The sequence below is a fragment of the Vigna radiata genome, chromosome 3 (assembly GCF_000741045.1).
Source record: "Vigna radiata var. radiata cultivar VC1973A chromosome 3, Vradiata_ver6, whole genome shotgun sequence".
In the NCBI taxonomy this organism is placed as follows: Eukaryota; Viridiplantae; Streptophyta; class Magnoliopsida; order Fabales; family Fabaceae; genus Vigna; species Vigna radiata.
In genome coordinates this window covers 5,471,643-5,494,878 of record NC_028353.1, presented here as the reverse complement: position 1 = coordinate 5,494,878, position 23,236 = coordinate 5,471,643, and the positions used below count along the sequence as shown (strand labels likewise).

General features: G+C 35.0%; 3 protein-coding genes across 8 annotated transcripts; all 3 read right to left on the bottom strand.

The window, feature by feature from the left end:
• Positions 1 to 334: 334 nt before the first annotated feature.
• LOC106757878 (cactin) lies at positions 335 to 7,641 on the bottom strand. Of its 2 annotated transcripts, XM_014640715.2 has the most exons (13): positions 7,262 to 7,641; positions 7,090 to 7,181; positions 6,852 to 6,951; positions 4,281 to 4,352; positions 3,764 to 3,826; positions 3,536 to 3,676; positions 3,317 to 3,412; positions 2,791 to 3,075; positions 2,561 to 2,702; positions 2,310 to 2,455; positions 2,057 to 2,233; positions 1,352 to 1,618; positions 335 to 1,273 (listed from the first exon to the last, which is right to left on the bottom strand). In XM_014640715.2, exons 1-13 carry the CDS (start codon positions 7,475 to 7,477, stop codon positions 1,154 to 1,156), a joined length of 1,917 nt encoding a protein of 638 aa, XP_014496201.1. In that variant the 5' UTR covers positions 7,478 to 7,641; the 3' UTR covers positions 335 to 1,153. The 2 variants fall into 2 exon arrangements, with proteins under 2 accessions (XP_014496201.1, XP_014496202.1); XM_014640716.2 differs by lacking the exon at positions 7,262 to 7,641 and having other exon boundaries at positions 6,852 to 6,981.
• Positions 7,642 to 10,506: 2,865 nt separating this feature from the next.
• Positions 10,507 to 14,749, bottom strand: LOC106757470 (polyadenylate-binding protein 7). Of its 4 annotated transcripts, none has more exons than XM_022779249.1 (11): positions 14,340 to 14,735; positions 14,000 to 14,118; positions 13,697 to 13,890; positions 13,370 to 13,584; positions 13,292 to 13,303; positions 13,134 to 13,219; positions 12,863 to 13,052; positions 12,155 to 12,444; positions 11,817 to 11,969; positions 11,341 to 11,541; positions 10,507 to 11,258 (listed from the first exon to the last, which is right to left on the bottom strand). In XM_022779249.1, the coding sequence occupies exons 1-11, from the start codon at positions 14,533 to 14,535 to the stop codon at positions 11,070 to 11,072; spliced, it is 1,845 nt and encodes a 614-aa protein (XP_022634970.1). In that variant the 5' UTR covers positions 14,536 to 14,735; the 3' UTR covers positions 10,507 to 11,069. The 4 variants fall into 4 exon arrangements, with proteins under 4 accessions (XP_022634970.1, XP_022634968.1, XP_014495629.1 ...); XM_022779247.1 differs by lacking the exon at positions 13,292 to 13,303 and having other exon boundaries at positions 13,134 to 13,240; positions 13,325 to 13,584; positions 14,340 to 14,606; positions 14,689 to 14,713; XM_014640143.2 differs by lacking the exon at positions 13,292 to 13,303 and having other exon boundaries at positions 13,134 to 13,240; positions 13,325 to 13,584; positions 14,340 to 14,749.
• A 1,285-nt stretch (positions 14,750 to 16,034) lies between these two features.
• Positions 16,035 to 22,459, bottom strand: LOC106756772 (aspartic proteinase-like protein 2). Of its 2 annotated transcripts, none has more exons than XM_014639350.2 (10): positions 22,085 to 22,459; positions 21,698 to 21,827; positions 21,340 to 21,590; positions 20,723 to 20,950; positions 19,118 to 19,280; positions 17,556 to 17,629; positions 17,347 to 17,443; positions 17,169 to 17,232; positions 16,690 to 16,761; positions 16,035 to 16,612 (listed from the first exon to the last, which is right to left on the bottom strand). In XM_014639350.2, the coding sequence occupies exons 1-10, from the start codon at positions 22,330 to 22,332 to the stop codon at positions 16,437 to 16,439; spliced, it is 1,503 nt and encodes a 500-aa protein (XP_014494836.1). In that variant the 5' UTR covers positions 22,333 to 22,459; the 3' UTR covers positions 16,035 to 16,436. The 2 variants fall into 2 exon arrangements, with proteins under 2 accessions (XP_014494836.1, XP_014494837.1); XM_014639351.2 differs by having other exon boundaries at positions 22,091 to 22,459.
• Positions 22,460 to 23,236: the final 777 nt, after the last annotated feature.

The following is a 23,236-nucleotide window of genomic DNA, read 5'->3' as shown; positions in this document are numbered from 1 at the left end:
CTTTCTTTCAGTTTATTGTTATTATGTTGACCTAATTAACAAAAACAAAACATCTCGTGTTAAGTTGAATAATATTTGTTTTTTGACTCCGTTTATATTATAAGACTTAAAATCGAAGCGCTGGTTAAAATAAGAATCCATAATGTTTCTTACGTTGATTGTAGAGTAGAATTCCTATGATAAAAAACCAGAACTTATACTGACAAACAATTAATTAAGAGAGTAATGTAAGATACGCTTGTAACCGTAACAGCATGACACTGCCACATAAAAAAACACACAATAGTGTGAATATGTACGCCCATTATTTTGTCAAATACGCGGATGGGGGATATGTGAAAAATCAATACATTTGAAAAGTTTAACATCAAATAACACTACTCACCGATAGAAACCTATTAGTCTGAATCTGTTTGATCACGTACAACAAATAACCAGTGAGGGTGAGATTGGAATTGACTTAAATCAAACACGCTACTCTTTTAAGGCTACCTAAATTCTTATTTCTTGAGCTTTTACCAGTTCAACATGCTCTCATTCAATGGTTCCCTAGTGTAATTTTTTTAATGCAAAATCAGCAATCACATGAGCCGAAAATCTGGCACCTTCTAAAACAAGGAGCATATTATAAACAAAATGCAAGAAGGGTTATAATGAAAATCAAATTGTACAAATTCTTTCACCTCATGAGATTACAACCATTTTCAAGGTACAATATAAACTTTTTCTACAAAAACAGTTGGACAATGTGATTTTCTACAATGATGAGGAAAACCTAGTTAAATCAGACAGGATTCAGAGAACAATGTGTGCACCAAAATAAAAAAATAAGACATGTAATTAGTATCTCAGCGTTTGGAAAGACCCTTGGTCTCGATTTAGTTATAGCAATGGAATAACCGTACTATTTCCTTAAATCAAGTCTAGAATATCATGATAAGATTTGGATCAGACTTTAACCGGTGCGGGTATTACTTACTCTAATAGTACCTTTGAATTTCTTCCTGGTCTCAATCTCAGTAGTAAACTTCCTGGCCATTTATATCTACTGCCAGCACCATGGCACAAATTTCACGATTAAAAATGGCAGCAGACACGTAGCCCTTCTAGTAGGAAAAACTTTACATAAAGTAAACCATTGCCTTGAGCGAAATTATCTGCGGTAGCGGTGGCGTTTGAAATTAAAGTACACGTGCAGAATTCCACGTTCAAATGTGCACTTAAAACCCTTCTTGTGAGAATATTCCCATTCTTTGTTTACGATGCGGAAAGCCTGATGGAAAACATAATAAAATAAGTAAATTGATTAAAAACTGAATATCCTTCATAACACAAAGGATAATAGACTTACTATGTCTTCGTACGGTGGCCCAGCATGGAATCTTATAATGCAAGTCTCCCCATTGCTGCCATCCTTCTCAATGGTGTAAGTTGGGGCTTTTGTCTTGTCTACAAGATCAGGATAGAAAATATTAAATTTGTATCCTTGCACAATCTTTGGAGGTGGGTTGTCATGATCATAGTGAGTCTGATTATATTTGTTCCACTCGTATCCAGTGTGAACACGGTTGAAATACTTCGGCTTCCTAGGCCTGTATTTGTCATGCCACCAATAAACCTGCTCCAACATTTTTCAGACCATTAGGAAATTTAAAGGAGAAAAAACAACAAGTTTTCGATTTCTCATTAAAAAATACGAAACTATACCACAGGGAGTGTACTAACTACATGATAACACACTCTTTAGGTAGTGTTTCACCTAACTTTTCCATAGCTTTTCTTCTACTCTAAATGATAGAAGTTGGGGAAAATACATTTGGAGAAAAGCTCTAAAGAAAACTAAGGAATTTATAGAGAAAAAAAAGGAAAAGATAGCTTTTAATACAAAAACAAACTGGTCTACCTTTTAAAAATGAGCTGCAGAATGTTGCATCCTATCTAATAATAACTACATATTTTTCTACCGATGAAAAATTCAAAGAATCATAGCAAAGGGCAAGTTAATGTCATGTGACATTCCGTAATTGTCATGTCATAGAAGGCCAAGATACTATACCTGGGAATCCAGGCTCACTTCAGCACCAGATCCAAACACCGCATCTCCATCTTCCATATCCCCCATAGCTTTTAAAGCCTTCATCTCAAAATTATCTTCAGAAGGAGCTGGCTTTGATATCATTGCTTCCTGAACTCGTCTTTGCTGTTCTTCTAAGACAGCCTTGCGGTTCCGCTCCTATAAGTGTACAGGGTTATAAAATATCTAAATTAAGTAGGAGATCACCATTAAAAATTATGGTTAGAAATATTACCAGCATGGCTCTATCCTCTTCAGGGTCAATAGCTTCCTCACTTTCATCACCATGCAACAGTTGTGGCGAAAATGATCCAGCCTCGTCTTCATCTTCTTGTTCCCCTCTAATGGGTTCTGGTGAAAATGATTCATCTAGAGATCGGACTAGCAAGAAAAAGGAACAACAAATTTCAGTATGAAAATTGAGATGATTGGAAATAACAGTTTTTTCATGTACAACTAAATGTCATAACAGACAAAATCTTTTACCTTTAATATCATCCTCTGTATCTTCCTCCTCGTCAGGTATCATAACATTAGCATCCTCCAATTTATCTTCATCCTCCAATGGTCTCTCGAGAGATTGCAAATGCTTACGTAGCAATTTAGCATGAATTTCCTTCAAACAAGCCTGTACTTGGAGTAATTTAATAATAGTCAAAACCAACCATTGCCTAAAGCCATGGAAAAGAATTGGAAATTAATGTGACGAGAAATACCTTGGCTTTATAAATGTGGAGATGTTTTAAAATGGCCTCCCAGTATTCAACCACCTTTGCTGTACCAGAACGCATTTCTGATTCAATGTGAACTTGTAAAGCCTCCAATTCTGCACGTGTCTTTCCTTGCAAAAGCCTCTTTACATCTGGCTCAACACTGGAATGCAATCCCCTTTCTTCTGCAAGCAGCTCAGCAGGAGGTTCTTCTCCTCGCACTCTAGCTCGGTCAAACGCATCCTTTTTTCGCACTTCTGCTAGCTCCCAATCACACACCAGAAGGAGTGCCTACATGAAGACGACATTAAACAATGTGCTTTGAACTTTAAACACAATACCAACCATACTAGTCATACAAATTAACTGAAACAGGAAAAGGTCATGAAAGTCAACAAGTCATTTGGGCTCCAAAGCACCTCAAATTTTGTTTAAATAGTATCCTCAATTTGTTGTTGCCATAATATAGATAAGGTAGAACCCATAAATTAAGTATCCCATAATGAACCATGGAAATGAAACAGGGTGATACCTCCCAATATTCTACATGAGTTGGTGTTGCCCTGTCAAGGTCCAGATGCATTTTGATGTCATCACGTAGCTCGTTCATTTCGTTTACAGTCAAACCCTGCACCATATATCAAATCATTATGTGGCTTGTCCAATAATATTATCTGGATATCCTTAGTCATACCATATAACATTAGAACAGTGAGGACAAATAAAATGAAAAGAAAAACTCTAAAATAACCTTGAAGACCATATATGGTTCATTTATTTCTATATCCAAATCATCAGAGCCGTTGAGATGCTTGGTTAGGACATCAATTGGTCTGGCACGCCCTTCACGCAATCTAATTTCTGACCTAACTTTGCTTTGATCAAAATGGAACTGCAGATTAAATTATCCAAGTCAATAAAACTGACAATATTATATAAAATAACAACAAATAAATAAAAACAACTAAAGATACAGTACCTCTTCTTCTTTTTTTTCCCAGTCCTGAAACTCAGCTCGAGCACGTTCTCTAGCTAACAGTGCCTGGGAGAAAGAATCTGTTAAATCAGGATGATATAACATAGTTTATGCTCCATCAACAGTCTACAAATCAAGCCTAGGCTTGACTCGAAAATTTCTATATTTGGGCCAAGTGAAAAGCCATACAGCATTGTGCCCCAACCCCAAAAACAAATCAAAAAACAAGGACAGGACATAATTGGCAAGGACATGATTGGTGTTTCATATTAGAATATGACCACACAAAAATACAGTGCCATGATAAAAATGGCAAATGTTGAAATTCAACAAAATAGTTAGAAAGGAGACAATATAATTGCGTGAGATCCCAGAGGCTGATGTAATACTTATATATAACTTTATATTTATGTAAAGTGTAAAATGAAGTACCATAGAACTAGTACAAGCCCAAAACTAATAATAGGTTAACACTACACAATAATTATGGACTAATAACAAATTATGAGAAAGGACATACCATTTCTTCCTCGTGCCGAGCTTTCTCGAGTGCCCTTTCCTCTCTTCTCTTTTTCACTTTTTCAATTTCTGCCTGCAATATTGTTATCATAGAAGTGAGAACGTTTAGCTGTTAGGCCATCAATGACCAAAAAAAGGACCAACAAATTTGGGAAAGCAAAGAACAAAGCCGCAAAGGGTCACCACAATACAATTTAATTCAAAACTATATCTACTATTATTGGACTAGTTCAATCCATTGAACCCATTCCCAGCTATAGATTTAGTACAAATTTTTAAGTTGCAGTTGTAGTCATGGTTGTCAAATTCCTTGATTTTGTAGGAAATTGAGGACAAATGCAATTGTGAACACAACTTCAATCTCAAAGACCAGGGTTTTAAGGACTTGCTGAGACAACGCATAATATTCTCCCCTATTGATGAAAACCAGGAGGAAGAGATGCATAGATTTCTTCAGAAAGATCACCATGAATAAAAGCATTATGGATATCAAGTTGATGAAGAATCAATGTTGAGCAGCTGCCAAAGCTAATAAGCAGCATACTGTAACCATTTTAGCAATGGGTGAAAAGGTGTCATGATACGGAATTCCTTCCAGTTGTATATATCCCTTTGCAACTAGGGGCACCTTATACCGTTCAAGAGAACCATAGGATTTGTGCTTGATTGTATACACCCAACCCAATGACAACCAATAGCCTACTTTTCAGTAGTAAGAGATGTTCGAGACCAAGCATTATCGGCCTCCAAAGCAGCCAACACAGATGACATTGCCTCAATGACATCTTATCAATGAGTCTGAGAAGCAGCTTAAGCATAACATGTAGGTTTAATATCATTAGTAATAGTGGCAATAAAAGACCGATGTTGAGGGGTGTAACAAATTAACAATCATAAGATATAAAATTGCAAAGATTATGTGTACCTTTGTTTGTTTGGAAAATATGATTAAGATGACATTGGGTCAAAAAATGTTATCTAAATATAATCACCTAAAGTTGCAGGTTGAACATGAGACAGCTGGAACAACACATGAGAAAGCAGAGCAATAGAAGTGACAGGGATGAGTTTTGTAGGTGTTGGTTGAGTGCATGAAAGAGTCTCCCAAGTAAGATTATTAGGAATAATATTAAGTATGACAAGGTCTATGGTGGTTGGGGAAGTGTCAATGGATTCATAGAGAAAAATATCCACATGGAAAACATCATAACCAATTATGATTTGATGAGTTTCAGGATCATATAATTTGTGAGTTGTCTGAACTAGAAGAGGATAACCAAGAAAAACACATCTTTGGGTACGTGGAGAAAACTAATGAGAAACATGAACATTAGTAGCATAAGCAAGACATAAAAAAACTCTATTGTATGAATAAGAAAGAATTTTACCATATAGACACTCAAGGTGTATGGAGTGAAAAAACAGGTGCGGACAACAAGAATCATTCCATGATGGTCAGAGTGATGGAGAGAATAAGAATTGTTGGAATCTGGTTTATTTGCATCATTAGCCATGGAAACAAGGATAGAAAAAAAAAAGAAGGGAGAGGAATGGTTGAGCAGAAGATCGTTGTCACCCTTTATAACATGTAAAGAAAGGAAATAAAAGGAAAACGAAAATAAAAAAATAAAAATTTTATATTTTTGATAATATCTATAATTATGCTATTATGTTCCTATAATCTACAATAGAACCCTCATAAATCAACTAATCTTATATGAACAGTTATAATATTTTATTCCAAGAATTTCGGCATATGATTGATTTCCTAATAGTGACGCTACATGTTGATCCTAAGAAATCGCTTTGCGCAGATACATTGGGCCTTTTTGGGGACCTAAGTTTGGGATTTGAAATTCCAAAAATGATCTACAGCTGCAGTGGCAGTAAAATAATAAAGGCCTGGATTTTGAAGGTGATGATTGATGATTCCTGTATAGGAAGATTGCATTAGACTTTTGTTGGTATTTACTTGTATGCTTTAAGACATCTATGAGTTTTTATTGTTACTTATGAATTATAAATGTCATTAATATTAGTAATTTTATGATTTTTAGGAAAGCCCACCAGCAATCTCTATCTGAGATTTAAAGTGGTAGAGACCCCAAAAACCTTGACATTGCACCCAAACCAAGCTCATGCATAGACCTTTTCCATAAACCCTATTTTAATATAACGAAAGCAAACCAGATTCCCATTCATCCCCAATGAGGTAACTAAATTGAAGGGGAAAAGTATATATATGAGATCATTTGCATACATGGTCCAGGAACCAAATTGGTATCAAGATACCGATATATAATTATCGCTTTAAAGCTTTTAAATCAAGTGTATAGGAAATGTTGCAGAGGTAGAAACAAATAATGACCATGCAACATATATCCCGTATCATGCCGGTTAAAATAAAAAGGGAAAATTGTGTTATAGATCCCTTTAACTTTCAGCGAATTACAAAAATATGCAATGAAGAAAATCTATCGATTATAAAGTATATCTAAAATCAATTTTAAGGTAAAATTGAGAACCTATATCACATTTTACCCAAACAAAATTCATGGATTCAAGTACATACCATCCTTTCTATCTGTCTTTTTTTCTCGGCCTTAACAGAAAACGTATCAATAGACACACCTTGAGAAACGTCGCGTTCAATCTTCTTGCGCCAAACAAACCTACACATAACATTTGTGTAGGTTTACAATCTATAAAAGCGACCACAACTTATCTCAAGATTTATGTATTGTGACGCAAAAATAAGTTTAATTTAACCACCAGATACGAAGAACAAAGTCAAATTGGCAGCAACTTACTTCTCATTGAGATTGGAGTCACCGAACGGATTCGAATCGTTGGAATAGCCTGACACCGTACTGGTTTTCAACTTTTTTGCCACTTTCATAGCCTGAAACAATGGAAAGTCATTCAATATGCGAATTCTAACGGTGAAGGGACAAGAAGGGCATAGGGAAACTAGATGAAGACCTTCGATTGGGCCCTTTTGGTCATGTACTGCGCGATTTCCTCTTCTGTAATGTTCATCGAGGATTTCTTCTTCTTCTTCCTATCTCCGTCTGAGTCACGCCTAGACCTGCGGCTACTGCTACGATGGCGTCGGTCCGAGTCGGAATCGGACGGTGACTCGGATTCCGACTCATCGGATCTTCTTCGTCTTCGGTCTCTTCCGCTACTCCTCCCCATTCTGTAACGAAAATTCAGCGAAAGCAAAACTGTGTTGTGGCTTTGGTGAACGAAGAAAGAAATTGGAGTGGTATGTCGGCGCTGCCAATTTAAACCTCTGCAACGTGAATTAATTGAAACGCGGAGATAGTGAAAACTTTCTCACGACACGATAACTTTCATCTAACTCGTGTTCTTGCACTTATATTTATACATTTATAAGGGTTAAATATATGTTTTTATTCTTTACCAGCGATTTTGGTTTTAGTCCCTCTTTTAAATTATAATACAATTTAATCCTTCACCTTTAGAAAATTTCGTTTTTAGTCTTTTTTATTAATTTTTTTTTAACTTTATATTTGTTATTTCAAAGGTGTTTCTCAGTTAACATTGAAGCAAAAATATGTCAAACAGTATAAACAATTCAAATGCTACAATGAAACGTGCTTGAAACAAAAAAATAAAGTTAAAAAAATTTGGTAAAAAGGACTAAAACCAGAGTTTTCTAAAGTTGAAGGACTAAATTGTACCATAGTTTGAAAGAGGGACTAAAACAAAAATCGCCCCAAAGTATAGGGACTAAAAACATATTTAACCTTTTATATTATTGTAGTTAATAATTAATGTAATAACAGGTTTTAGATTTTTAATCTAAGGTTTTAATATTATTATGATTTCAACTACATTTTTATTATTTTTAAATTTTATATATACACACTTAACAAACAAGTTTATTTAAATTCTTTTGATCATGAAAACTTAATCTCAAACATATTAATACTTTTTCAAACTTTAAGATATAGTTGTGAATGCTGAATTAATATTTGTACCAAAACATCAAAATTTATATAAATTTTCACAACTAAGTTGATATATGATTTATCATTCTTAAATCACCAACGTATCATCACTCACAACTAATACAAGAAAATTAGTTTAAATATTAAATTGTATCCCATTATATTCTTATATCGAAACTCTTTACGTTGGAAACTTAAATAGATCACTAAATCCATGTAAATACCATTTTGTTGTACTAAAGTCAAATAATTGCACTTATTTAAAAAAGATTATACCCTTAGTAGAAGGACATCAATTTAAATTAGAGTTATAATTACAGTTTGGAGTTTAAGGTTTATCATTTAATGTTTAGAGAGTATGGTTATGTATATAATTAATGTTAAGGTTAGGGTTATAGTAATGTTAAGTTATGATTAAAGTTAAGAATATGATTTACTGTTAAGATTTGGGGTTATGGGTTAAGGTTAGGATGTAAATATAAGGATTAGGGTTTAGGGTTTAGGGTTAGGAAAAGTTAAGATTAGTGTTAGGTTAGGGTTATGCTTTTGGGTTAGTATTAGGGTTATAGTTAGGATTTAGTATTAAGTTTTAAGAATTAAGGTTACAATTAAGATTTGGGTGGAGTAGTATGGTTTAGGGGTAGGGTTTAGTTGTCCTTATACAAACTTGAGGATTTGAGTTGATCATGGTTTATAGGTTTAAGGATTAGGGAATAGGGAATTAAGAGAAATGGGATACGGTTTGGGGTTAGGGTTTAAGTTTGAAAGGAGTTTTTCAAAATAAAAAACAATGAAACCTATTTATGATGTTATGATTTTATGGTTTTGGATTTATGAGTCAAGGTATAAGAGTTGTTGTTTAGGATTTACAATTTTAAAGCCTAGGGTTTGGGGCTTAGGTTTAAGAGATACTAGTAGGTTTAAGAGTTACGATTTATTGGTTAGGGCTTATGGTCTAAGGGTTACTGTTTAATGTTTATAATTTAAGGCTTAAGGTTATGACTTGTGATTTAAGTTAGGTTTTATGGTTTATTGTTTAATGTTGTTAGGGGCTTTAAGTTAAAGTTAAAGTTATAGTTTGAGGTTTGAGATTTGAGATTTTTTAGGGTTTAAGATAGACGTTAAGAGTTACATATTAGAATTAATTGTTATGGTTTAAAGGTCACAAAATAGAACTAAGGACTAAGATTTAGTATTTAGTGTTAGAAGGTAGTGTTTGTTTGTGTTTGAGTTAGGATTAGAGGTATGTGTTAGAGTTAAGTTAGGGTTAATTAGGATTGGGGATTTATGGCTTATGGGTTGGGTTTATGGTTATGTTTTGTTTAGTGTTTATGGTTTATGATTAGGGTTTAAAGTTTAGTATTTAATGTTTGAAAGTTAGGATTTAGGATTTATTAGTTAGGGTATAAGATTAATGTTAGAATTAGAGTTTTAGGGTCAATGTTAAGATGTATGTTTAGGATTATGAATAAAGTTATGTTTAGGATTAGAGTTAAATTTAAATAAAATTACTTAACTAAATCTTTAAAATATAAAATCAAACAAAATATTATTTTTAAAGTACAATTCAAATCAAGTTACTTACTAAAATGTTAATGCATGTAAATTAGAACGAGTTGTAACAAAATATAAATCATAAAAAAATAATTGTTTTAAAAATAATTTTAATTTTATAGGTCTAAATAAAAAATATAAATATATGAAATCAAATTTTAAATAATTTTATAATAATTATTCTTTTTCTTACTAGTAGCTTTATTTTGATCACTTCATTTTTTAAAAAATATTAAAATAAAACAACCAAAAATTATTTTCCTAGAAAAAAAAAATGAGTGAGTACATGGTTATGGTAGTGTTTAAGGTTAGGATTATTGTAAGGGATATGTGGAGACATAGGGATAGGGTTTATCATGTTTATTGTATGGGTTAAAGATTCATGATTTATTATTTATGGTTAGAGTTGAGATTAGAGTTATAGCTTGAGTTATGATTTATGGTTATGTTTTAGGTTCGTGACTATTTACTTAAATCTAAAAAAAATGAAAAAAATCAAATTATCATATATATATATATATATATATATATATATATATATATATATTATAAATTACGGCTCAAAATACCTTAATTTTGAAAATTTGTCCTGTTTAGTAGATAGGTTTAAGGTTATGATAGGATTAGTGTTTATGGTTTAAGTTTAAGCAGTAGGATTTGAGGTTAGGGTTAGACTTAAGTTTGGAATTAGGTGGTTTAGGGTTTTAATGGTAGGGATTATGGGTATGAATTAGGTTTAGGATTTGGTTAAGGGTCGAGTGGTATGGTTGTCCCTATTCTAACTTGAGGAATTGAGTTGGTCATGGTCTATATCTAATTATTACAAGAGAAAGATCCATAAAAGAAATGTCGAAAGTCCAATACAGCTTGAGGTAGGTGGAAGAGTGCAGGGTGCCAATATCTGAAGGATAAATCCAAATTACAAAGGTAAATTGATGGTTTTGCGTATTACAGTCGATTGAAAAATTGGTTACATGTGTAGATATTCTACATAGCATATGCAACCAAAAAACTAAGATTCATCGAAGTTAATCCATGTAATAAAAAACCAAAAACAAACTTATCCATGATTCTTATCGTCACTACCAAATTTTGTCAAACCTAAAGGCCAAAAGACGTAAAGTTGTTTTTCTTTAGGAAATATAGTGTAGAAGAAACACTAAGGTAAACATTGATGTCAAAATTCATGTCTCAAATTTCTGAGTTCTTTGGAGGCCCTTCGTGATTTATGCTAAAACTAAAATATCAGGTTGAAGTGTTTAGTTTACTGCAACTTCAGCTGAAAGGTAATTTGAACGGAGTACGTCCACTTTGGTCTTAGTGTTCTTAAGCACTTCCACAACTTCTTCCACCTTCACGGAAAGAGCCTCCGGCGATTCCAGGAGAACCAACAATTCTCCATTGTCCATCTCCAAAAGCATACCTGTTATTTTTGCTGCTAGGCTAGGCTGCTCAAAGATATCACACTGTAAGAATTTAAAAACCTAACCTTCAAAACAAAAAGCAAAAGAGAATAGAAGATTGCTATGCCTTTAGTTTCTGAACAAGCATGTAAAGATGCTCTCCGAGTATCTCTTTCTGCTGCTCGGGAGCAGCCCCTGCAAGAAAGCTATGCAGCATTTCTGGCCCCTGGGACCCCCTACCAGAATTTGAAGTAGCGGATGAGGAACCAGATCCTTTTTCCATTTCACGCTGGCGTCCATTGGGTATATACTTAAGCTGTCCGGTTCTCTTCAAAAGATAGAAACTTCAGATATAAGAACTTTCAACACATGTAAAGAAAGGGATTGGCTTGTATTGAAATAAAATTCAACTATTTTCAATTGTTCTATATTGAAAACTAAACAGACAACAATTGTTTTACTAGTCCTGGTTTCAAGTTCAGTTTCTAAAAACAAGTGGGACTAGCACCACTGTATTTGTTGAGTATGTTCCCTGAAATGACATTTATCACAGCAAAGTAAACAGAAAAGGGAGCTCAAAGAAAACAAAAATAAAGGGCAAACCTGCTGAGTACTTGAGTCTCTTGGAGAGATCGTTGACTGAGAAGTCTGCTGGCCTTGTTGCAAATAAGTACCAGACTGAGTATTTCCCTGTGATGCTGAATGCCCATTCAACCTGCCCCTGTTTTGCCTATGGTGCCTATTATTGTTAGAAACCTGTGAAAGAAAGACATATATTCGACTCATTGCAGCTTTCACTGAGACAAGACTAGTTTTCTAAGTAAAACGAATGTAGCAATTTCGTTCCTTCGTGCTAAAAGATCATGATCCATTCTAAAAAATCATGAAGAATTGAATAAATACAAGCATTTATTGGGTTACAAAACAAAGTTTTTACTCACTGCGGGAACAGATGACTGTTGAAATGATATAGCAGGGGGTGCAAAGGCATTAGCTCCCCATACCGGCCTCAATGCAAGAGAATGATACATCAGTCCAGCTCGAGGAGGCACATGTGAAATAGCACCAGTAGCTGCATAATAATAAGGAGTGTATCCACCAGGGATATTAGTAGTCGAAGGTCCAGCTAGTCCTCCTATTTGCTGTGTGTATTGAAGCTGCAATTGTGCTTTCCTGTCCTCTTTCCTCTGAGCAAGGGCAACATACAGTGGTTTACCATGAAACATGAATCCTGTGTCACATAAGATCAACTTAATCATAATTAAGGCATTGCAGACAAATAGTCTTGGGTGTGGAATCTCGATTGGAATCGTAAATCCTTTTACATTTATTAGAACAGTATATTATAAATAGTAAATATACATGAAAAGTAAGAGACATGGGGAAAAGTATTAAAAATATTCTATGCAAAAATGAAGTATTGAACTCATGAAAACCTAATAAAATGTAATTACTATTTTCAACTTTTAAATTTACATTTTAGTGTTATATGTTCATTAATCATTTTCGTAGGTTAAGATCACTGTATATTTTAAACTAACTCCAATAAATATAAGCAAGCACTTGCATTCCTATTCCATAAGAAGGGCTGGAATATTTATCTAAACACTGGAGCAGACCCAACCTCATAATCGACTTAACTTGCTTACCATGAAAAGTGTTCACGGCTTTATTAGCCTCCTCAGGAGTGGAGAAGTTGACAAAGCCAAACCCTTTACATATGCCTTTGTCATCTTGCATAACTTTTGCAGAAGTTATAGTGCCACATGCACTGAAAAGATCCGTCAGTTCTTCGTCACTTACATTGTCATGAATGTTTTTCACATAAACGTTCGACCCCTGGAGTTAAATGTTGACACTCTTTAGACAACTAAAACATAAGTGACAAGTTAAATATGTGAGAATGGCATAGAAAATCACCTTGTATTTCAATTTTTGTTCCTTCCGTTTCTCCTCAAATTGGTGGTGCAAGATCTGCTCGCGCTCAGCTTTCTTTTGCGCTCTGGCTACGTACAGAATCTTAGAACCTGTTTATGAAAAATAAAAACCACTTATACATCAAGAAATTTCGACATTACCCTGCAGAAAGCCTAAAAGGGCGCATGAACTACCTAATTGTGATCCATTCATTCCTTCCATTGCCTTTTTAGCATCATCTGGGTTATCATAGTTCACAAAGCCAAAACCCTTGGGCATCCCATTGTGGTCCTTTGCAATAGCCAAGCTAACAATCTTCCCGAAAGAGGAAAACTTCTCCTTCAATTTTGCTTCTGTAATACCCAAGTCCAAATTCTTCATGTACAAGTTTGTATATCTAGCATCCGCGCCAGGAAATATGCGATCACTTTTTTTTACAAACTTCCCGACATATCTGGCCAAGCGTCATAACCAGGTTATAGTTAACATCACAAAATAATATGCGTACAGAAATTGAATGTAAATTACAGATATTAACTGATGATACAATGCTGAATTTCACATACAACTGTTTATCACCAACAGTAGAGCCATTCATCTTCTCTATAGCAACATGAGAGGATTCCTCCGATTCAAATTGAACAAAACCGTATCCTTTACTCTTCCCATCGTCAGACGTGACAACTTTGCTGGACAAAATATTTCCATATTTCTTGAATATATCTTGCAGTCCAGCATTATCTATCGATTCCGGTATGTTCTGCCAACACACAAGAAACTCTCAGCAAAAATCCCATCAGAAACAACCAAGAACCAAACAATGCCTTAACCATTTCAATTTTCAAAAGAAAGCTTTGTCTAACAGATACCTTAATAAACAAGTTCCCAATAGTGCTCTTCCTCGCGTCAGGATCGCGACGCGACCACATCACTCTAATCATTTTTCCATTCAGCAACGTATGATTCTTAGTCTCGATTGCACGAATTGCTATAGCAAACACATTTCAGTAACACGATAAACAAACTCAAATATCTCGATCAACACACCGCCGTCGCTCTCTTTCATGCAACCAACGTGTTTATATATAATATCATAACGAGAAATTAATTAAACTAGAAACAAACGAAAATCAAGGTTTCATGAAAAGAAAACGGAGCATACTTGCGTCAAACCTAAACGAAGAAAAAGTGAATGGAGGCGAAACACACCGTCCTGAGGAGAAACAAAGTTGACGTAGCCATAACAGAGGGATTTGCCGGTGGAGGAGTCTTTGCAGACGCGAACGGAGTTAAGGCTCTTGAACTCGGAGAATACATCGATGAGGTGGCTGTCAGAGACGTCAGAATGGAGGTCGCCGACGTAGAGTGACGCCGGAGAGGCAGCGACCGACGGAGGAACCGCCATGGATAAATCTGCCGAGCGAAGTAGTAGGAAAGGGAAGAGAAGACGCGACCGCAGGGGATTGTTCTCGTGTTCTACTGAACAGAAAAACGTTGGTTGTGAGGTGAGTGAAAGAAGAAAGAAAAAAGAAGAAAGAAGAGGGAAAGAGTATGATACGATTTGATGATGATATTGGCGAAGGACAGAGGAAGAGAGAGAGAGAGAGAGAGAGAGAGAGAGAGAGGTTGGTTTGTGTGTTCGTGTGAGAGTGAGTGAGTGTAGGAAGATTCCGCATGCATGGCCGTTGGGTGCTATAAACCATCCTCTCCACCTCCACGCGCCTTGCTCGAGTGTAGCTCACACTCCTCTTCACTTTGCAATTTTTCATATTTATTATTTAAGGAAATTCGCGCCTCATCAACAAATAGTCAATGTCTTTGGATAAGTTTGCTCTATTATCTGTTTTAAATAAAGTATTCAAACTATACATAAATCTATTTACTGGTATACTATTTTATTGTTTGTAGAAAATGTGTCTGTTGGGTGATATGATTGGAATTATTACCTCTGGTTTCCATTATTCTGTGTGTAATAGATAGGTATAGTTTTCCTGTTATATTATTTTACAAAACATATTTAATCAGTGTGTTTCATAGTCCATTTAGTGGAAAAAGAAAAGAACATAACATTTTGGCAATGATGATTAATGGTGTGCATTTAGGAAAGTGTGGTTATTAATAATGGTAATAGTAGATATATAGTTATGTGTGTAGTTTAGAAATATGGTATATTTTTAGGTTTAGGAGGAAAGAGTTGGGGACGTTAGAATGTGATATGAAAGAAAATTGGTGGAATTGTGTTGGAAGAGAGGCGATGGGCGCGTGTAGAAGAAAAAAGGAAAGAAAGAGACGGACGTACGAGCGTTGAGGAATGAGGAAAATGAGGAGACTGTTTCAAATATGCACGGATCGCAACAAAGGAAACAGAAATAACCTCCATGCCAAACGATTTTATTTTAGGAAAATGATATTTTAACATCATTTTTTGACACCATTTTGACACTGTATATGTGTCAAAATGTGATTGGACAATTTCAAATTAAAAAAGTTGAGACAGGGGTATATTTGGAAAAGAAAAACCAAAGTTTGTTTTTTTAATTTGAAATCGTCCAACCACATTTTGACACGTGTACAGTGTCAAAATGGTGTCAAAAAATCGTGATAAAATATCATTTTCCTTTATTTTATTTCCCTCTCCTGTATTAAATTACACAGTTACTACCAAATACCTTCTGTTTTAGTCGTTTTGTAGTCTCTTTTCATCATCCATTAATGTAAGAAAAAGTTACTCAAATCGAATGTTTGTAGTTGTTTGAAAGAATAACCTAATCCAATCTAATATGCATGTCAAATAATAAACATATTAAGAGGATACATAACACGTATAAAGTCTTAGTTGTCCGTCATTTTCTCTCAATCTCTCTCTGACAGCAACGATAAATAAATTATTATAGACACATTATATATCTACAATCAACTGTTATTTAGGAATAGAATATCAGATAACCAACAACCTATTAGAAGAAATACTGTTCGTCTTTCTTTACATTGGTTTGACAACTTGTTGCTGCACGGTGCACACATTAATCCATTGATGACAATAAGAGCACAATTCCAAGAATATGATATTCCCATATCCTTACCGGAAAATCTCACAAGTAAACTGTTTTATGCAGTCAGAGTAGTTTATAAATATTCCCATGTACTCAAGTGGTAAACCAATTTACAAAGATGCCAACAAAATTAAATACCGCGCAGAAAACAGCAACCACCTCCCGTTTCGACGTAAGGGCATGCTGACAATAAATAAAACATCAGCCAACCCATGTAAGCTTCAAAAAATTATCTTTGACTCGTGGTAGCGCTTTACAAAACTGGGAAATCCATGAAAACTATGTGCACAAGGAAAGCAGCAATGCCTGATGCTAGCAACTTGGAGAAAGTGCCTATGTGGGGGCAGCTCACACTCATGGGTCCTGAATTGTTGATGTATGCATCTTTGCTCTTGCTCGTAGCCATAGAGACGTTTACCGCCAAGGAACCTGACCACCAACTCAAGATTATGACAAAGTAAAAATACCATACATGCAGAAAGATTCAGTTACTTTAGCGAGCTTACAGTCATAGTTGGCCCATCCAATTCGTTGATTAGCTAAGTCGTATACAAATATCTTATCTTTTAGGACAAGATCTGCAAAAGAACCCAAAAGACTTGGTTGATCCACTTGCTAGCCAAATAATTTCATGTATAATTGACACAATAAGTACGATAAAACTTTTAATGACAAGACAGAATCTACCCATTTTTATCGTATTCTAAAATTCCATTTGAATGTTTACTGAAAATAACCGATTAAGGTTCTTTGTGAAACACCTTACCATGTGTTTTCAGTTTTTCTAATCTCATATTCAGCCTACCAAAACAATTCTCAAATTACGTAATAGAGTTTACTAGCATCGAATACAAGACATTTATCAATAAAGATTTTCTATGCTGCTAACTAAAGAGCCCATTTTATAATCAATTTTGAAAATTGAGTTTTTCTTCAAATTCCATGCAGATTTGACTCTGTTTAGATAACTTTTCTAGCTTCTAACCTCCTAAAATGGTGAATCTCTGGTCCGTTCTTTGGAAGCCAATGCACCACATTGCAGCACCATCCTGTGAAATCAAGGTAGCGTACATCAGCCTGTTATTAGTGACACGCATTTCAATACAATTACTAAAAGATAGAAGAGGCAATAACGTGACCAAACTAAAAATAGACATACTTACAAGGAAACCATAATGCATAAGGTAATGTTCTGGATCTAAAATCATAGATGCCCCACCCATGAAGTTTAAACTGACTTGAGGAAATATATCACCTACGCTGAATAAGCACAAATTCAAATCAGATCCTCAAACTATAATAGGACAAAAAATTATTACGACGAAAGAATTGAAAGATCTTTGTTAAAAAGTTGACTTTAAATTGAAGTAACCTGTTTGATACCAGATAACACTGGTTTCCTTTTGAAATAATAGGTTTGTAGAACTGTGACACAGCAGCAGTTATCTACACATTCGTTTGGATACTCAACATCAGCACATGATATACGATTTCTTAAAAAAATTAAATGCATGATAAATATGCTCAAGAATTCGTTTGCCTCTCTTCAACACGTTTTTGAGGCAAAAAATTGTAACAAGAAATTTACATTTTTCAGCATAGAATGCATATTGAAACATCTCCCTATAGGAGAGTATTATATTTACAGATCATATTACATCTGATAACACAACTACAGTAACAGTAGTCTTTTCATTTAATAACATGCGCATGTATCATGGAATCAAGATTTGGTGTAATCGTTCGAACTTGTTAGGTGGATACTAGATTTTGTTAACAAAAGCCCTAACACAAAAACCACAATTAATAAAAATCTCAGGCAAGTTTTGAAGTTTGAAAAAATGCATTTTGAAGGGAATTAAAACCAAAAGGTGATCGGAAGCGGTTAAGAAATGGATTTTAAGTCTAACTCAACCTTACAAAACCGACTTGTAAGGTAAGATTTACGTCTACTTATATACTCTAAATTGACCCTATCTCTAGTCGATGTGGGACCAAGGTTATAGTCAACTTTGTCAAAGCCAATAATCTACAACAAATGGAAATGTGACGGGTCAACAGATGACACAGAAATAAGTGAGGTGGCCACCAATAAGTGACATGGCAATCACATAAGTGGGTTGGCTGTATGCTGATGTGGCATAGTCAACACATGATGCTGATAGCCATCAGTTAATGTGGACTTGCCAGCTGTATACGGCAGTCAGAAATGACATGACTGTTAATGATACAAGGCAACTGTGTGGATAAGGTTCATAAGGTAGACTAGTAGGGACTTAGTAGGTAATAAAGTATTGTGTTTGGGACTTAGTAGGTAATAAAGTAATAAAACTACATAATCCAATCTACATAAACAATTTGTCTAGAAAGCATTTCTGAGGATCAAATTCCATAACAAAGTTCACTTTACGGACACTCGTGACTCAACCTCTCTTACCACAACGGCGTAACTTTATAAGCCTCTTTATAACTTCATCTGTGGCAAGGGTCTACACTAATATATGATAGTAACAAAAGTTGAAAAGTTTCCTATGAAATTATCATCTTCATACTCACTCTAATAATAAAGTTTGAGGGAGAAGTTGCAGCAACTCCCCTGTTTTCGCATAAAAGACAGGGTTTTGCAGATATTTAAACATCTCTCGTGTTATGAAATTGGTAACTGGTCATGTAAATAGCCTCTCATAGACTTATCATATAGATCCTAAAACCATCCTTGGAGATTGATCATTCAGTTAACTAGGGACCTACTGAAAACGGAGGACAACCTCAAACGAACAGCCTAATCTTCTGGTTTAGACAGAAGGAACTTCCTGTTAGGGTAGCGGGCAATGTCAGATTTTATGTACTCAGAAGTATATCTGGAGAATAAAACAACAGAAATTGTCTACAGCACACTGTAGTGCCACAAATTTAAAGTAAAAGTAAACTCACAGCATCGACAAAAGGATTGTATGCTTCTTGAACAAGGTATGTCAATGTCGTTCCAGTGTCAACTATAGTTCCTCGATTATTAGCTGTCGCAAATACATCTGAATCAATTGGGAGAATTTGACCATTAACAGCAATGCTCTGAAGATTTAAGTTGTAATGAGGCCTGAAATTTCACCAACGAATTAGCCAAATAAAAAGTAAGACATAGAACACAGCAATATACTGATAGATATAGAATTCATTTTTGTCCATGGACATCCCAAATCTAACAACCAAGTACTCTCGCAGGACAAAGCTTCCACAGGCCAAGAATTATTTCAACGTTGCAGGGACTGATCTTGAGACTACCACACAGAACTGCTGCTAATTTGGTAACTGAGTAAGCAATATCGCATATTATGTTCAATTCAAAAGCTTATTTCATTAAATTAAAAAATATTGTTGTGTACTATCATTTATAGTCGTTTTTATTACAATTTTTGCTGAATAAACAGTTCATAATGTGAGGTTTAAAACCCCCAAAAACTGAAAACAGGTTTCCACTTTCACGTTGAGTCATGCTCATTAAACAAGGGTATGGCACCTAACTGTGAGCTCCATGAAAATAAACTGTCTTGGAAAGGAGAGGGCTGAGCCCTACACAATAATATCACATAGGGAAACCAACAAAGTTTTCACCTTCTCCGCTAAAGGCATGAACTTAAATATAAAAACTTAAAACCCAATGTTTTTATAACTAGAATACTGGCCAAAATTAACATATTTGGCTAAAAGCAACGAAAAAGAAGTACATTACCCTTCAGAAAATTACAATCAAGGATAAAAGATGACAATTTTATGAGCAGTCCTCACAACAACAAAAATCAGAAACTTCGTGTTAGCTAGGGGTACAAAACAACCATTATTTGGCTAACTTTTTCAAGATGTCAACTAGCAGTGCTAATTTTATGTTTTGTTGTACACAAATTGTAATGTAACTAGCAAACTGGTATGGTAAATTCAAGAATAATTAGCTCATAACTGTCTACCATTAAGGGTGTGTTTGGATACCAGTTGGGAGACCCAAACCAACTTTCATCTTCCACTGAATGTTGTGTAAACATGTTTGGCACTTTTTTTCACCTCTAGATAGAAACAAAATTCACCTCAAACTGCAGTTGAATTAAAAGCTAGTACGTGTTTAGATTTTCGTTAGAAAATTTTATTGAGTTGAACTCAATTGGAGTTGATACAAAAGCAACTCATCATAGTTTTTAAGTCGACTAGAGTTAGAGGTGAATTTTATTTCTAACTGGATCTAAAAACATGTCAAACTTGCAGGAACGGTATTCGATGGAAATCGAAAGTTGATTCAGGTGTTCGAACTAAAATACAAACACACCCACAATGGTTGCTTTTTCTTAACTCCAGTTGAGTTCAACTCAACTCAACTTCCTACCTACCATCCAAACCAAACTAATTAATCTTTAACAATAATGCAAATACCTAGTTTCATAATTTTCTAGGAAATGAATAGTACTTGTACTTTCGTATTAAGAAAAAAAAAACATGTCCACCAACAGAATAAAGTAAACTTGGAAAAAGAATGCAGAAGAGAGAACATACTGTGATGGGACAAGTGGGCTATAAACCATACTTGGCTCCAAAATTTCACCGAGAACTAACACACCTCCTCCATTGTCTTGTCCTTTTAGGCAATGAGAGAACGCTTTGGGTGTCAGACCCTGTGATGACAATTGTGATATAACAGATAGAGCACCAGGACCAAACCCAAAAATTCCATCAACTGCTTTATCTGTTTTGGTCAAATCCCCAGACTGGTAGGTGCTACACCTGTTTCCAAACAATAATCCCAAAAGGTTCATTTAAACTCAATATCCATCTTAGCATAAACAAGGGAGTAAGTGTGCAAACTATCACAGCAGAAAGAGGACGTAAAACAGTGAACAACCTCAAAATAAACAGCCCATATTGTGTTACCTTTTCTCTCCCTTTAAAAAAAATTACCTTCTGGCAATATTTTTATGCAGTTAGTGTTGCCCTGATCCACAGTATTATATTATCAGTAATAATAATTTAATTACAATGTTTGCTACTAAGCTCAGAACATAATCTTCACACACAAAAACTACGCTCCTCTGACCCCTACGATCAAGCTCTGATCTTTATACGTTCCCAAACTCACTCATGACATGACTATCCACAAAAACATAAGGACTCACCCAAAAACGATGGTAGATGAAGAGTTAGAAACCAATTCCTGTCCCACGACTGTGTCAAAATACATCGTATCAGAAACATAATAACCAGTTGTCCCACTTCCATCCCCATACTGAAAAGTGTAGCTGCAATGATCAGCCTGAGAAGAGCATTCACTTGTCGCAGTTCGAACCGCATAAGAACATATTGGATCAGCGCAGGAAACAAACGCAGCAGTGGATGAGCCGGCCGTGTCAAAGAAATCCAGCTGAATCTGTAGTGTGCATACAAAAACACCAAGAAGAGGTCAAATGATTACACTCTCATCCACAAAAATAAATGTCAAATTAAATGACAACAGCTAAAAGCATAAATTCTCACCCCTAACCCACTAGATTGAGGACAATTACTGCAAGTCATGCAATTCAGCCACAATATGTCACTTCCAGTATCAATCTGAACGTAAAACTCTTTCGCAGGCGATCCCAACTTCACTTTCGTGAAATAGAGCCTGAGCAAGGAAACCAAGATTAGCCCCAAGCTTCAAAAGTACATGCGATATGCTGTTTCAAACTTCTTAGCCGTTAATATCATTATCATAATATAAAACAATGATCTCAAATAAATACTCTATCCGTTACGGCTATTCCTCTTTCTTTCTTCTTCTTGCAAATACGGTAAACAGAAAATGCATAACAAAAAATGGAATATTAAGAAGAAGAAAAAATACACGGGGAAATTTGAAAGGAGGCGAAAAAAAAGAATTACCCGTACCCAACGAAGTAAGGATCGGAGGTTCCCTGGACGGCGAAGTCGACAACGCCACCAAAGACACCTTGCAAGATTCGACTGTGGCGTGCTCTGTCTCGAGCTCTCAGCGACTCTAACTCCACTCGTTGGTTCAGAGGAATGGCCCGTTCCAGAGGAAGAAATGTCCCCGTCAAACCGCCGTGCACCAGCGCCGCAGACAACGCGACGGTAGCTAACGCGAGCCACAGGCAAACGGAGGCCCGCATTTTTTGTCTGCCTTCTTTTTCTTCTTCCTTTCAATCGCGACCACCACGACGGAGTTGGTGCATTGAGTCTTCTACAGAGACGAACAATAAAGAGAGAGAGTAAAAGACCCGGTCTCTTTTCTCTCACTTGTTAAGTCTTAACTCGAATATAATATTATATTATACATTATTCATAATAAGAGTGCAAATTAACCAAAATTAATAGAATTTATTATCAGTGTACTTTTTAAATTGTATTTTCTAATATAATTATCGTCATCTCAATTACAATAATTTACTAATAAGCATGTTCGTATATGATACCTATTCATGCATATAATATTATGTTAACATATGATTTCTATTTCTTTTATATCTTCAAATAAACGTTATTTATTTTAAAATAAAATTAAAATAAACGTTATTTATAGAGCATGGCAATTACCAAGATTGGAAAAAGATCGAAAGTGACGTTAGATATAAATTTAATATGGAACAGTTTTTTATATTATCATTTGACATTATTTTTTATTATTATTTTCTTTTTTTTTAAACATAAAAGTTAACTTTTGTTAAAATAATTTTATCTCTAAAATATATGAAATAACAGTATAGTGAAATATTGATGAGCCTGGTTACAGAATGAGTAAGTTGTTATTGTATTACCGAAGTTGGTGATGTGAGATTTTTGTAAAAAAGCATGTTTGTTTAGTTATAGGTTATTGTATGTGGTGAAAATTGAAGGGAACAGAACCCAAGAAAGAAAGGATATCCGTTGTAACGCACTGTCACGGCAAAACTGTGGCACTGCCACTGCCTCCTGCTCTGAACTCTTGGACTATCTTCTGTTTTTCCTTTCTTCTTTATTTTCCCTTTTTCTATTACTTTTCTGATTATTCATAATTATGCAACAACTCATGTGGCC

What these genes read in the sequence shown, in the direction of transcription:
- LOC106757878 (XM_014640715.2), bottom strand. Translation starts at nt 7,477, where the DNA reads ATGGGGAGGAGTAGCGGAAGAGACCGAAGACGAAGAAGATCCGATGAG. An exon ending in GGGAAAAAAAAGAAGAAGAG is followed by an intron (nt 3,677 to 3,763) that starts GTACTGTATCTT and finishes TTTAATCTGCAG; the next exon opens with TTCCATTTTGATCAAAGCAA. An exon ending in CTCATGTAGAATATTGGGAG is followed by an intron (nt 3,076 to 3,316) that starts GTATCACCCTGT and finishes GTCTTCATGTAG; the next exon opens with GCACTCCTTCTGGTGTGTGA.
- LOC106757470 (XM_014640143.2), bottom strand. Translation starts at nt 14,535, where the DNA reads ATGGCGGTTCCTCCGTCGGTCGCTGCCTCTCCGGCGTCACTCTACGTC. An exon ending in AGCCGTGAACACTTTTCATG is followed by an intron (nt 12,445 to 12,862) that starts GTAAGCAAGTTA and finishes TATGTGACACAG; the next exon opens with GATTCATGTTTCATGGTAAA. An exon ending in TGCTTGTTCAGAAACTAAAG is followed by an intron (nt 11,259 to 11,340) that starts GCATAGCAATCT and finishes ATCTTTGAGCAG; the next exon opens with CCTAGCCTAGCAGCAAAAAT.
- LOC106756772 (XM_014639350.2), bottom strand. Translation starts at nt 22,332, where the DNA reads ATGCGGGCCTCCGTTTGCCTGTGGCTCGCGTTAGCTACCGTCGCGTTG. An exon ending in AGCCCACTTGTCCCATCACA is followed by an intron (nt 19,281 to 20,722) that starts GTATGTTCTCTC and finishes GTGAAATTTCAG; the next exon opens with GCCTCATTACAACTTAAATC. An exon ending in GAGATTCACCATTTTAGGAG is followed by an intron (nt 16,762 to 17,168) that starts GTTAGAAGCTAG and finishes GTTCTTTTGCAG; the next exon opens with ATCTTGTCCTAAAAGATAAG.